Raw genomic sequence first — 12,795 nt, 5'->3', positions numbered from 1 at the left:
AAAATATTAAGGATTTCAAGAAGATGCTGAAAACCGGATTTGTTCTAATTTGACAATTAGTTTGGTATACCGCGTGTAATACTCTAAATATTCAAGATTGTATATGACAAACAGATCGTGTAGGTCATGTAGGTCACAGGGTTTCCATGTGATATAGGACCAGGAAAACAACCCTTAAACCTTTTTTTTTTTTTCTTTTATCAAATGAAGCACTCACATGAGCTACCTTTTTAAGGTTTTAAGAAACCAATATTATTGAAACGATATACATTTCCTTAGTCATTAAATTTTGGCAGAGAATAACTCCTGTACTGATCGATCTACATTGGTTACCTGTTGAGGCTAGAATTGAATTTAAGATTTGTTTGTTGACTCACAAGGCACTTACAAGTGATAAGCCTAAATATCTTCGTGATTACTTGGTCCCCTACCCTCAAGCTACTAGTGGTGCTGTAAGAGTTAGACATGCTGATGACCCATATAGACTATTCAAAATTAGTGTGAATCATGCAATAGGAGGAAGAACTTTTTGTGATGCTGCACCGAGACTCTTCAAAGACCTTCCACTTGATGTCAAGAATAGCATGAATGTGGCAGCTTTCAAGAAAAACCTGAAGACTTATCTCTTTGGAAAGTGTTGTAATAGTGATCAGAAAACTATTAAGTCTGAATACAAATGCTAGCGAATAACTGAAAGGATACAGAGCAAAATATAAACTGGAAAGAAATTATTTTCACACATCAAGGGTCGCCTGAACAGACTCTTAGTGTCTGATGGAGGACGATAAATAAACCCTTGAAAAGTAGGCAGAGGGGAATGATTGTTTACGGTATTGTCGAATGCGAGTGGCAATATGGCCAACCCCTTGACCATAGCCTGTCCTTGTATCACAGTTCAGATCTGTGGGGAAAACCAATGTGAAATGTTCATAATTCCCAATACTTTAAAGAATATTGATTATCCATGATGTTTTCAATAATTTTAAAACGAAAAAGATGTAAATTAAATTAAATTTGACTAATTAATGGGACTCTGATACTTTCCCATTAAAATCTTGATTATAATTTTACCTCAATTAAAAGGAATCTATCATTCTTCTTTTGACAAAATTAAAATAGCTTATGGATATTTGAAGATCTTTAGCTTCCTCTTAGATCACTCAAAACACAGGAAAAGGGAAATAATATAATAAAGAAGCTTCATTGATCGCGAAGAACCATTATTTCAGTTTGTTATTATTCTTTGCGGCCTGCAAAGTAGTGTTATTGTGGTGCTAGTGTTTACCCAACGAATTGTGTCGTACAATTTAACTTTTAAAGGTCGTAAAGTGTGAATAGCCTAACAGTTAGACGTCTTGAAGTGTGAGCAGACTAAAAAAATCATCTAACACCCTTTGCAGATCAAGAAGGATGAGCAAAAGAAAGATTAAAGCTTTAATAGACTCGGATAGCGATGACGAGGGAGGCAGCGGATCAGACATAGATTCTGTAAGTATAATTGGTTTTATGTGTCTAGGTCTGTTGTATTATTATTATTATTTTTTTTTTTTTTGGTATGGTGGCATTGTAGTGTCTTTATGGTATTTGATAGTATCTTGATGCATGTATCCTTTGATTCCGTATCATTCCAAAACCAAATTTCCCACCTTTGCTATAATATTCTAGAGTGCTTTGACGTTTATGTTCCTTACTCAAATGGGCGATTACTGATGTATTATCCAAGATTAATTATTAAAGGCACCAAAAACCGAAGCCTTTGTATATCAGCGGCCAGTTCCTCATGCATTGATTAAAAATGGACCTGAACTTTCCCCCTTAACCTAACCTACACGCCATGTCCTTACCTACATACCTAACATGGGGGCTAACGCCTCTCTGTGACCTCCCTTACACTGCTGTATTCTAAGTTAGCCATAATAATACATATAGGTGGCCGCTATCATACATACACCCCCCAAGGTAGAAAGAGACAAAATAAAAGGATAAGGTTCTCATTATAATGTTTATGGTACAGGTTAATTATGTGACACTCCAAAATCAAACCATTGTTCTCTAGTCTTGGGTAGTGCCATAGCCTCTGTATCATGAATTTCCAATGTCTTGGGTTAGAGTTCTCTTGCTTGAGGGTACACTCGGGCACAATATTCTGTCTTACTTCTCTTCCTCTTGTTTTATTAAACTTTTTATAGTTTATATGGGAAATATTTGTTTTAAAGTTGTTACTGTTTTTAAAATATTTTATTTTTCCTTGTTTCCTTTCCTCACTGGGCTATTTTCCCTGTTGGGGCCCCTGGGCTTATAGCATCCTGCTTTTTCAACTAGAGTTGTAGCTTAACATTTAATAATAATAATAGTGCCCACAAACTTGTTTTGTGGAGTGAGCAGTTAGGAACCAATAACCTGGCTAGGTTAGCTAAGGTTAAGTTGTGTTTCTGTTGATATAGGCATATCGGTTTTAAGTAAATGCTCACTAAAGGTATGCAGGTAATTTTGGCAAGGGTAAAGTTTTACTTACTGACAGGGAGTCCTTCCGAACAGAAAATATATGTTTTCCTGTAGTAAATAACGTGATATAGCTGAAGTTTGGATAACTTTGCCCCACAGAAGTTAGCTGATCTGGCTGTTTAGTGTGGTTGCGATGAAGTGAAGGTAAATTTGGTGAAATCACATTATTTACTACGAGAAAAAATCTATTTTCTGTTCTAAAAGGTTTTACCCTAAGTCTGATGTTTTTTTGGTATCGCTATAGGCTTGTTTCGTTCGCCAAAAAATAAAAACATCAAGCTCCATATGTACTGGCAAGGGGTAATTTTGAGCTGTGCACACTAGGCTAATATTAGCAGTTTTACCTTAAATCTAGTGGTTTTTGTTCTGCCATAGGCTTGCTTCACTCGCGAAAAATAAAAACATTAAGCTCCATATATACTGGCAATTGGTAATGTTAAGCTGTGCACGCTAACATCAATATAACTTTGATATTGAACTGCATTCACTAACCAGGTATTAAACTTAAATTAAAAATAATGACTTACTTTATGGTCGGGAAGTCGAAGACCTGGGTCTTCTAGCAACTGTTGATGTACTGGAGATGGCGGAAGGTAGAGTTGAAAGTGTTAATTACATCTGGTGTACCATGGTAATTTCCATGAAACTTCTATGCGGCTTCTAAATACGGATAACTACAACCATTACACGTTTATTTTAAATATACTTACCCGGTGAATATATAATAGCTGACGTCTCCGACGGCTCGACAGATTCCAAAAACTCGCGAGCGATCGCCGTGAAGGTTGCGGGTGTGACCACCAGCGCCGACTATCGGCCAGATACTGCATATACTTGTAAACATCTTCAGTTCTTCTCTGTCGGTCTTGTCGACAAGTTGGTTCCACTCGCTTTATGACCTCGAGTTTTCTACCGAATTGGTGAAGTTTTAAAAATGTAAACAAAGTTGAGGGTGGTTGACCTGAATTAGCGTGAGTGACAAAGGAAGAAATAATTAGTAAATAACAGGAAAATCATCTTCAATTCATGAATTAAAATACAGAGCAGTGATTTAACAGTTTAAAATTAGAAGAAAATTATATGGACGAAGTAGATGTTAAAAGATATAAAGTGATATAAAACAAACGTTGAAGTCGCCGAACAACGTGGCGGAGCTGTAGTGAAACGAAAAAGTGAAGTGATTAGAAAATCCCCGTGAGCAAGAAAAACCAGTAAATAAGAATAATGAGTTCGCAACAAAGTAAGGATATATGCAGTGACTGCAGAAATAAAGTAAAAAAAAACGAAGAGGGACTGATATGTGACGAATGTGATATGTGGTACCACGCCATGTGCCAGAAAATATCCAAAGGTACATATAGGGCTCTTAGAGAGCACGAAGAACTAATGTGGCTGTGCAACAATTGCAAACATGAATTAAAGTGTAGTAAAAATAAAATGAAAGATCTAGAAGAAAGAAATAAAATGTTGAACGAAAAGCTGAGAGAAATAGAAGAAAAATGGTAAAAAATGAGAGCAGAAATTGTCGAAGAGGTGCTGAGGAAGGTGAAGAATGAAATAATGGACGAGGTCGTAAGTACAGTAAATAACAGGTTTAGCCAGAATGACTTTGGAAATGTAGGACAAAATCAGGTAGAAGTAGTTAAATCAAAAGTATTGCAGGAACTAGAAGAAGAGGAGGAAAAAAGAAGGAGAGTGTGCAATTTAGTGATGTATAATGTACCAGAAAGTGAAAGAGAGGAAGCAGAGGAAAGAAAAACAGAGGATACTAATTGGTGTCAGGATATTTTCAGAAATAGTTTAGAGCTAGAGCAGATAGAGATGGAACAGGTAATAAGGCTAGGGAAGCGAAATGAGGGGGGGAGGGGACGACCTAGGCCAGTGCTTATTAAATTTAAAAATGAAGAAATGAAGTGGAAAATCCTAAAAAGTGCTAAGAAACTAAAACATGAACAAAATCCTTTGAAAAAAAGAGTTGGTATAACAAAGGACATGACGAAAAAGGAAAGAGAGGCTATGGCAAAACTTAGGGAAGAGCTTAAAGAAAAACAAGATAATGGAGAGAATGGCTGGATGATAAAAAACGGGAAACTCCTCAGAGAACAGGGGGCCAGAGAAAGGAGGTAGAGATAGGACCACAAAAAATGCAAAAGGGGAACAGAAAAAGGAATGAAAACGGATCACGCGACAGACCAACGGAAAAGAATAAGAGAATTAGCTTCAAAATGATAAATATACAAGGCCTAACAAAGCAAAAATACATGGAAATGGAAAGTCTCCTAAACGATAGCTTTGACATCAACATAGTAGTGCTAACTGAAACACAACAAAAAATAGATAAGATTAATATAAGTGATGGTACAATTAAGAAGGAGAGTATGAGGGACTTTAAGGATAAAAAAGGAGGGGGGTTAATGGTGATATACAAAGACGACAAGGATATAGAAATGGAAAAAGTTAATTCGAAGAACTTAGATATATTGGATGTAAAAGGGAATATCCTTAAAAAGAAAGTGAGACTTATTGTAGTATATATGGATTGTGGCGGGGATAGGGAAGGTAAAGAGAGAAACGTAGAGATACGAGCAGAGCTAGAGAAAAAAATAGAGGAAGTAGAGGAAGATGAAGCACTAATTATAATGGGAGATTTTAATGGTCATCTAGGCTTCTTGGGATACCAAGAGGAGAATGAAAATGGAAAGAAAATACTCGAGATAATAAACAATAAAAACCTTATTTTTCAATATTAAACTTACCCGATGATCATATAGCTGTCAGCTCTGCTGCCCGACAGAAAAAACCTACGGGCGGAATACGCCAGCGATCGCTATACAGGTGGGGGTGTACATCAACAGCGCCATCTGTCAAGTAGGTACTCAAGTACTCGATGTCAACATAGAACCAATTTTCTCTCTGTCGTGCCACTGGCAAGACCTACTAAATACGCTGTTACTAACTGGATTTGTTTTCACAACGATTTGGTGAAGTACACTATTCCAGTTTTGAGCTTTCGCTATGCAGGGGTTTTATCTTCATTTCAAAACTTGAACTCGTTTTGGATAGATTTAATTATGGTGACGAAGAGAGTATGGACTCTCTTTCACTTTTAAATGGCCGACCCTTCCCTTAAACGGAAGTGTGTTTAGGTTTTTGGTAATTTTGCTTTACACGTTATAGATCTATATTTTATATCTCTCCGCCTTTATAGGCCTCTTCGATTAACTTTCCATTTATTATAAACATATAACAATAAATTTTCAATATTAAACTTACCCGATAATCATGTAGCTGTCAACTCCGTTGCCCGACAGAATTCTACGGGAGGGATACGCCAGCTATCACTATACTAGAAGGGGGTGTACTCACAAGCGCCACCTGTGGCCAGGTACTACAGTACTTGTTGTTGACGCCACCTCACTTTTTCCTCTGTCGTGCTTCCGGCAAGACGTTCTTGGATACGCTTATGATTTTGGAGTATTGTTCACGGTTTGGTGAAGTATTTCTCTAAAATTTGCAGCTATTCGCTATACTGGAAACTTCTATATTAGCTTAGTTAGCTTTTGGAATTAAATTGATTAATTATGGTGACGAAGAGAGTATGAACTCTCTTTCACCTTTTAATGGCCGACCCTTCCCTTAGACGGAAGTGTTGGTGTCTAAGAGAGTATAGACTCTCTTTCTTAATTTTGCTTAACAAAAGTTATAGATTTATTTTATATCTCTCCGCCTTTTATAGGCCTCTTCGATTAACTTCCTTTTATTATAAAATTATTAAAATTAATTTTTATATTTGTTTATATTCGACCTTTCCTAATAGTAGGCGGTCTTTTCTTGTACCGAAGTTAATTAACATTGAGCCCGTCATTTCGGTTTTACCTGTTAACATATTATGCTATTTTAATGTTTTTGAAAGAATTTCTTTGATAGTCTCGTACTGTTTTCAAAGTTGAACTAACGTTTTGTTTTGTCTCTGCAGTTGTTGACGTTTCAGAACGTTCAACTTGCGCTCTATCGTTACGATAGAGAGAGAATTTTCACGGTGTTCATTCTTTCTTAACTTAATGGTTTTAATTCTACAAAGGAACTTTTCATTTTGGGAAATATTTTCCTTTAACAATAATATGTTTTAACGATATATATGATTGGGCTCTTCTCTCAGGTTCTAAGTCAAGAGAGAGAGAGAGAGAGAGAGAGAGAGAGAGAGAGAGAGAGAGAGAGAGATAGAGACGGAGGGAGAAAGAGGAGGATAAACGTTTCGTTCAAGCGAGTAACGTTGTTATCGTTTTTACTCTTCTCCCTAGTCTCTTTAGGGGAAGAAGGTAAACGTTTCTAGAGTTTTTTTCTTGTTCTCAAGCTTTATGCGGTGAGAGAATTTAAACGTAGTTTATTTGATCTAGTGTTTAGTCTCTTTCCAGCCACTGAATTATTTATCTTTCATTAGATTTTTCTGTTACATTGTAATTCTGTTTTCGCAATTACTAACTTTTGAGAAAGGATAGAATTGCGTGTTTCAGGTACAAACCACTTAAAGTTTCGAGTTCAGTGAAATAAGTGCAAACAGAAAATCAAAAGTGATAAGTGATTAGCGCAAAGTGTCAGTGTTGTGCGTGAGGGTACTTCTGTGCGTGTCAGTCGTCCTCCCAGTCCGGGACCTCTTGCAAGCTCCCAAGCCCAGGGGAGAAGCAATGTCGAAGGGCAAAAGGGTTCGGCAGGCCTTGATCGGCGCACAGAAGTATCCTCGGTGGTTGCGGGCGTGTCTTCCAGAGACCGTCACTCCCACCTGCAGACGATTGAGCCCGTCTTTTACTCGTCCGCTGATCAATTGTCAGGGAAGAAACGCTGGACTCAGGTCTCTAGACCACTCAAACGCAGAGTCCAGTCCGCGAGTGCTCAACCGGGCTGCAGTCATTGGCTCAGCTCTGACTCGCCGCAGTCATCTGTCGACTGCACTCCGCCCAAGAGGAGTAAGGTTCTGCCGCAACAGATCTCTGCTGTTAAGGCTTTGCCTCAGCAGACCTTAGTGTCTGCCGACCCCAAGTTGGCTCTACTGCAGTCCATGCAGTCACAACTTTCAGTATTGATGCGTGAGTGTCGGGCTGAGAAGGTTGCGCCTCCGCCTCCGCCTGCACTCGCTCCGCCTGCGCTCGCTCCGCCTGACCGCAGTACCGCCTGCCAGGCGTACGATGTTGAGCCACGTTCTGAGTTTACTGTTCCCAGTGGTGTACAGCTCCCTCCGCCTTCCTTAAGGCAACCTCAGCAATGGGATCAGGAGGCTTATACCTCTCTTCCTCCGCTTCCACTTGCTGCTCCACCATTGATGCAACACTCGGTTGAGGTACAACAACCTCTCCCATCCATGAGTCAGTCTCCTCAGCTCTCGCTGCAGCGAGCTCAACCCTCCTCAAGGCAAGCTCCACAACACCTTAGCCTTGCGCCTCAGGAGCCTCAACTCGCGAGACATTTACTACGTTCTGCGCAGCCTCTACCTCATCGCTCTCCGCTTGCTACTCCGCTTCCGCCAACCACTCAGCAAGCGCAACCCTTGAGTTCAGTCACTCATGCTATGAGTCAGCCACCTCAACGCATGCATCTGCCACTTTCTCCTCAACTTGAGAAATTACAAATGACAATAATAACACCTCATTACTTTCATAACTTGCATTTGTAATCATATACATGTATGCCTACACAAACATTATGATAATGGAGGTTATTTGTCTTACTTATATAAAAATATATATGTATTCCTTGCAATATATTTTTAACAATATCGCAAAATATGGCAAAAATATCTTCAAAACAAAAATGAATCATGAGTTATGAATGTAAGGTAAATATTATGTTGATATTAAAACCCCATGCAAGCATGCATGAAGCACTCTAGCACTGGTCATGGAATTTCTGAGAAATGTTAAACGCCATGCAACACGCTCTGCTTACCTTACAGCATGCTCTACATACAGCATGCTCTGCATACAGCATGCTCTGCATACAGCATGCTCTGCATACAGCATGCTCTGCATACAACATGCTCTGCATACAGCATACTCTGCATTCAGCATGCTCTGCATACAACATGCTCTACATACAGCATGCTCTGCATACAGCATGCTCTGCATACAACATGCTCTGCATACAGCATGCTCTGCATTCAGCATGCTCTGCATACAACATGCTCTGCATACAGCATGCTCTGCATACAACATGCTCTACATACAGCATGCTCTGCATACAGCATGCTCTGCATACAACATGCTCTGCATACCTTACCGCATGCTTCTCAGTCATACATCTTTGGTTGTTGCCAACTCACTAGACTGTCAAGCAGTTTCATAACGTTGCCTTCTAGTCTGCTGCTTTTGCACCATTGAAACCCTCACTGAGAGAACTTAACTTTTCTCGGATATGGTCCCTGTAGATGAGAAAGTGCTTTTCTCCCTCCTTCTGATATTCCCTTGAGGACTCTGTCATTTGGAGAGGAGCCTTTAGCTGCGTAGCCTCCTATGGACTTTTATTTAAGCATAACATGCTTCCAGGGAAGGTAATGGTTCCACTTCAGTCACTAACCCCGTCTGTTACCACACCTGCTCCCATAGACCTTGAGCTGTGTTGCAAGACATGCAGTCCAAGTTTAGTCCTTGTTAAAGGATTTTTTGTTTACGGAGTCAGTGTGTCACTGGGAAGACGTTCAACAACCAGCAGAAGTGACTTGTTGTGACGCAGTGCGGCAACCTCAGCAACCCGATAAGGAGTTGTCTGTACGACCCAGACAGTCTAGACAGCTTCGGGTTGTCACTGTACTTCCTCGCTTCCCCATGGTTGACAGTTCACAGACTGTGCAGCAGTACCATGATCTTGTGTCCGGCTCCGTCAGACGACTGGCTTTTAAGAGCTCCCACAAGTCGTCGCTGTCTGGAGATTCTCAGATGGACTATGGATCTGACCAAGGAACTGGGCCTCCTGGTCAATTTTGAGGAGTCTCAGCTCATCCCATCCCAGACCATTGTCTCCCTGGGTATGGATCTTCAGAGTCGAGCTTTTCAGGCTTTTCCGTCGGCCCCAAGGATCTTCCAAGCCCTAGAATGCATCCAGAGCATGCTGAGAAGGAACCGATGCTCAGTCAGGTAGTGGATGAGTCTAACAGGGACACTTTCATCGCTGGCCCTGTTCGTGTTAGGGAGAATCCACCTCCCCCCTTCAGTATCATCTAGCTGCTCACTGGATAAAGGACATGACGCTAGAGACGGTCTCAGTTCCTGTTTCCGAAGAGAGGAGGTCTTCTCTCGCGTGGTGTAAGAACAGCTTTCTTCTCAAGGAAGTCTACCTTTGGCTGTTCAGAAACCCGACCGCCGTCTCCTCTCGGACACATCAGACACGGGCTGGAGTGCGACTTTGGACGGACAGGAATGATCGAGAACATGGAATCAGGAGCAAAGGACACTTCACATCAATTGCAGGAGTTGTTGGCGGTTCTTCTGGCCTTGATAAACTTCAAGTCCCTCCAGCTTAACAAAGTGGTGGAGGTGGACTCTGACAACACCACAGCCCTGGCTTACATCTTCAAGCAGGGAGGGACTCTTTCGTGAAGTTGTTCTAGATCGCAAGGGACCTCCTCATCTGGTCTAAAAATCGAAAGCTCACGCTGGTAACGAGGTTCATTCAGGGCGGTATGAATGTCATGGCAGATCACCTCAGCCGGAAGGGTCAGGTCATCCCCACAGAGTGGACCCTTCTCAAGAATGTTTGCAGCAGACTTTGGGCCCTGTGGGGTCAGCCAACCATAGATCTGTTCGCTACCTCGATAACCTAGAGACTCCTGTTGTATTGTTCTCCGATTCCAGACCCAGCAGCAGTTCACGTGGATGCTTTTCTGCTGGATTGGTTCCATCTCGACCTGTATGCATTCCCGCCGTTCAAGATTGTCAACAGGGTACTTTAGAAGTTCTCTCGCAAAGGGACACGGCTGACGTTGGTTGGCGCCGCTCTGGCCCGCGAGAGAATGGTTCTTAGAGGTACTGCAATGGCTGGTCGACATTCCCAGGACTCTTCCTCTAGGAGTGAACCTTCTACGTCTACCTCACGTAAAGAAGGTACACCCAATCCCCCACACTCTTCGTCTGACTGCCTTCAGACTTTCGAAAGACTCTCAAGAGCTAGGGGCTTTTCGAAGGAGGCAGCCAGAGCGATTGCCAAAGCAAGGAGAACATCCACTTTCAGAATCTATCAGTCTCAAGGGGAAGTCTTCCGTAGCTGGTACAAGACCAATGCAGTTTCCTCAACCAGTACCACTGTAACCCAGATTGCTGACTTCCTGTTATATCTAAGGAAAGTAAGATCCCTTTCAGCTCCTACGATCAAGGGTTACAGAAGTATGTTGGCAGCGGTTTTCCGCCACAGAGGCTTGGATCTTTCCACCAACAAAGATCTACAGGATCTCCCTAGGTCTTTTGAGACCTCAAAGGAACGTCGGTTGTCCACTCCAGGCTGGAATCTAGACGTGGTCCTAAGGTTCCTTATGTCATCAAGATTTGAACCTCTCCAATCAGCCTCTTTTTAGGACCTCACATTAAAAACTCTTTTCCTCGTGTGCTTGACAACAGCTAAAAGAGTAAGTGAGATCCACGCCTTCAGCAGGATCATTGTTTTCACATCTGAAACGGCTACATGTTCCTTGCAGCTCGGTTTTTGCTAAACGAGCTTCCTTCACGTCCTTGGCCTAAGTCGTTCGAGATCCCAAGCCTGTCCAACTTGGTGGGGAATGAACTGGAGAGAGTACTTTGCCCAGTTAGAGCTCTTAGGTACTATCTAAAAAGGTCTTAACCTTTACGAGGACAATCAGAAGCCTTATAGTGTGTTATCAAGAAACCTTCTTTTCCAAGTTCTAAGAACTCAGTTTCTTACTATTCAGGCTTCTGATTAGAGAAACACATTCTCATCTGAAGGAAGAAGACCTTGCTTTGCTGAAGGTAAGGACACATGAAGTGGGAGCTGTGGCTACTTCAGTGGCCTTCAAACAGAGCCATTCTCTGCAGAGTGTTATGGATGCAACCTATTGGAGAAGCAAGTCAGTGTTCGCATCATTCTATCTCAAAGATGTCCAGTCTCTTTACGAGTACTGCTACACCCTGGGACCATTCGTAGCAACGAATGCAGTAGTAGGCGAGGGCTCAGCCACTACATTCCCATAATCCCATAACCTTTTAACCTTTCTCTTGAATACTTTTTATGGGTTGTACGGTCGGCTAAGAAGCCTTCCACATCCTTGTTGATTTGGCGGGTGGTCGATTCTTTCTTGAGAAGCGCCGAGGTTAAAGGTTGTGATGAGGTCCTTTAGTATGGGTTGCAGCCCTGTATACTTTAGCACCTTTGAGTTGATTCAGCCTTCCAAGAGGAACGCTGCGCTCAGTAAGGAAGACGATCTTATTAAAGGCAGAGTAACGGTTCAAGTCGACTTCCTTACCAGGTACTTATTATTTCATTGTTATTGTGGATAACTGATTATATGAAATACGGGATACTTAGCTATCCTTTAGTCTTGTACACTGGTTTTTCACCCACCCCCCTGGGTGTGAATCAGCTACATGATTATCGGGTAAGTTTAATATTGAAAAATGTTATTTTCATTAGTAAAATAAATTTTTGAATATACTTACCCGATAATCATGATTTAATTGACCCACCCTTCCTCCCCATAGAGAACCAGTGGACCGAGGAAAAAGTGAGGTGGCGTCAACAACAAGTACTGTAGTACCTGGCCACAGGTGGCGCTTGTGAGTACACCCCCTTCTAGTATAGTGATAGCTGGCGTATCCCTCCCGTAGAATTCTGTCGGGCAACGGAGTTGACAGCTACATGATTATCGGGTAAGTATATTCAAAAATTTATTTTACTAATGAAAATAACATTTTTTTATGTTTGTTTATATGCGACCTTTCCTGATAGTAGGCGGTCCTAACTTGGAACCGAAGTTAATTAACATTGAGCCCGTTATATCGTATTTTACCTTTAAAGAATTTACTGTAATACTTTTTAAATTTTTATGTTTTATGAAAGAATTTCTTTGATAGTCTCGTACTGTTTTCAAAGATGAACTAACGTTTAGTTTTTAGTCTACGCAGTTGTTGACGTTCAGGACGTTCAACATGCGCTCTATCGTTACGATAGAGAGAGAGTGTATCACGGTTTCACTTTGCAGTAAGAGTAAACCGATTCTGGCGTTTCGTTCATTCTTTCTTAGCTTAAATGGTTTAAATTCTAAATTAAAGGAACTTTTTATTTGGAAAACCTTTC

The 12,795-nt window shown here is 41.1% G+C and overlaps 1 protein-coding gene across 1 annotated transcript in view; it reads left to right on the top strand.

Moving 5' to 3' along the window:
* Nucleotides 1-1,243: 1,243 nt before the first annotated feature.
* Rtf1 (RNA polymerase-associated protein Rtf1) overlaps nt 1,244-12,795 on the top strand; it is a 229,053-nt gene continuing 217,501 nt past the window's right edge. Inside the window, exon 1 of the mRNA XM_068358690.1 lies at nt 1,244-1,488. Coding sequence (XP_068214791.1) covers nt 1,411-1,488 — 78 coding nt within the window. The 5' untranslated portion in view covers nt 1,244-1,410. The remainder of the gene's footprint in view (nt 1,489-12,795) is intronic.

This window comes from Palaemon carinicauda, chromosome 35, assembly GCF_036898095.1.
Source record: "Palaemon carinicauda isolate YSFRI2023 chromosome 35, ASM3689809v2, whole genome shotgun sequence".
Classification (NCBI taxonomy): Eukaryota; Metazoa; Arthropoda; class Malacostraca; order Decapoda; family Palaemonidae; genus Palaemon; species Palaemon carinicauda.
The sequence above is the reverse complement of the archived record's forward strand: the minus strand, read 5'-3'. Positions and strand labels throughout refer to the sequence as shown.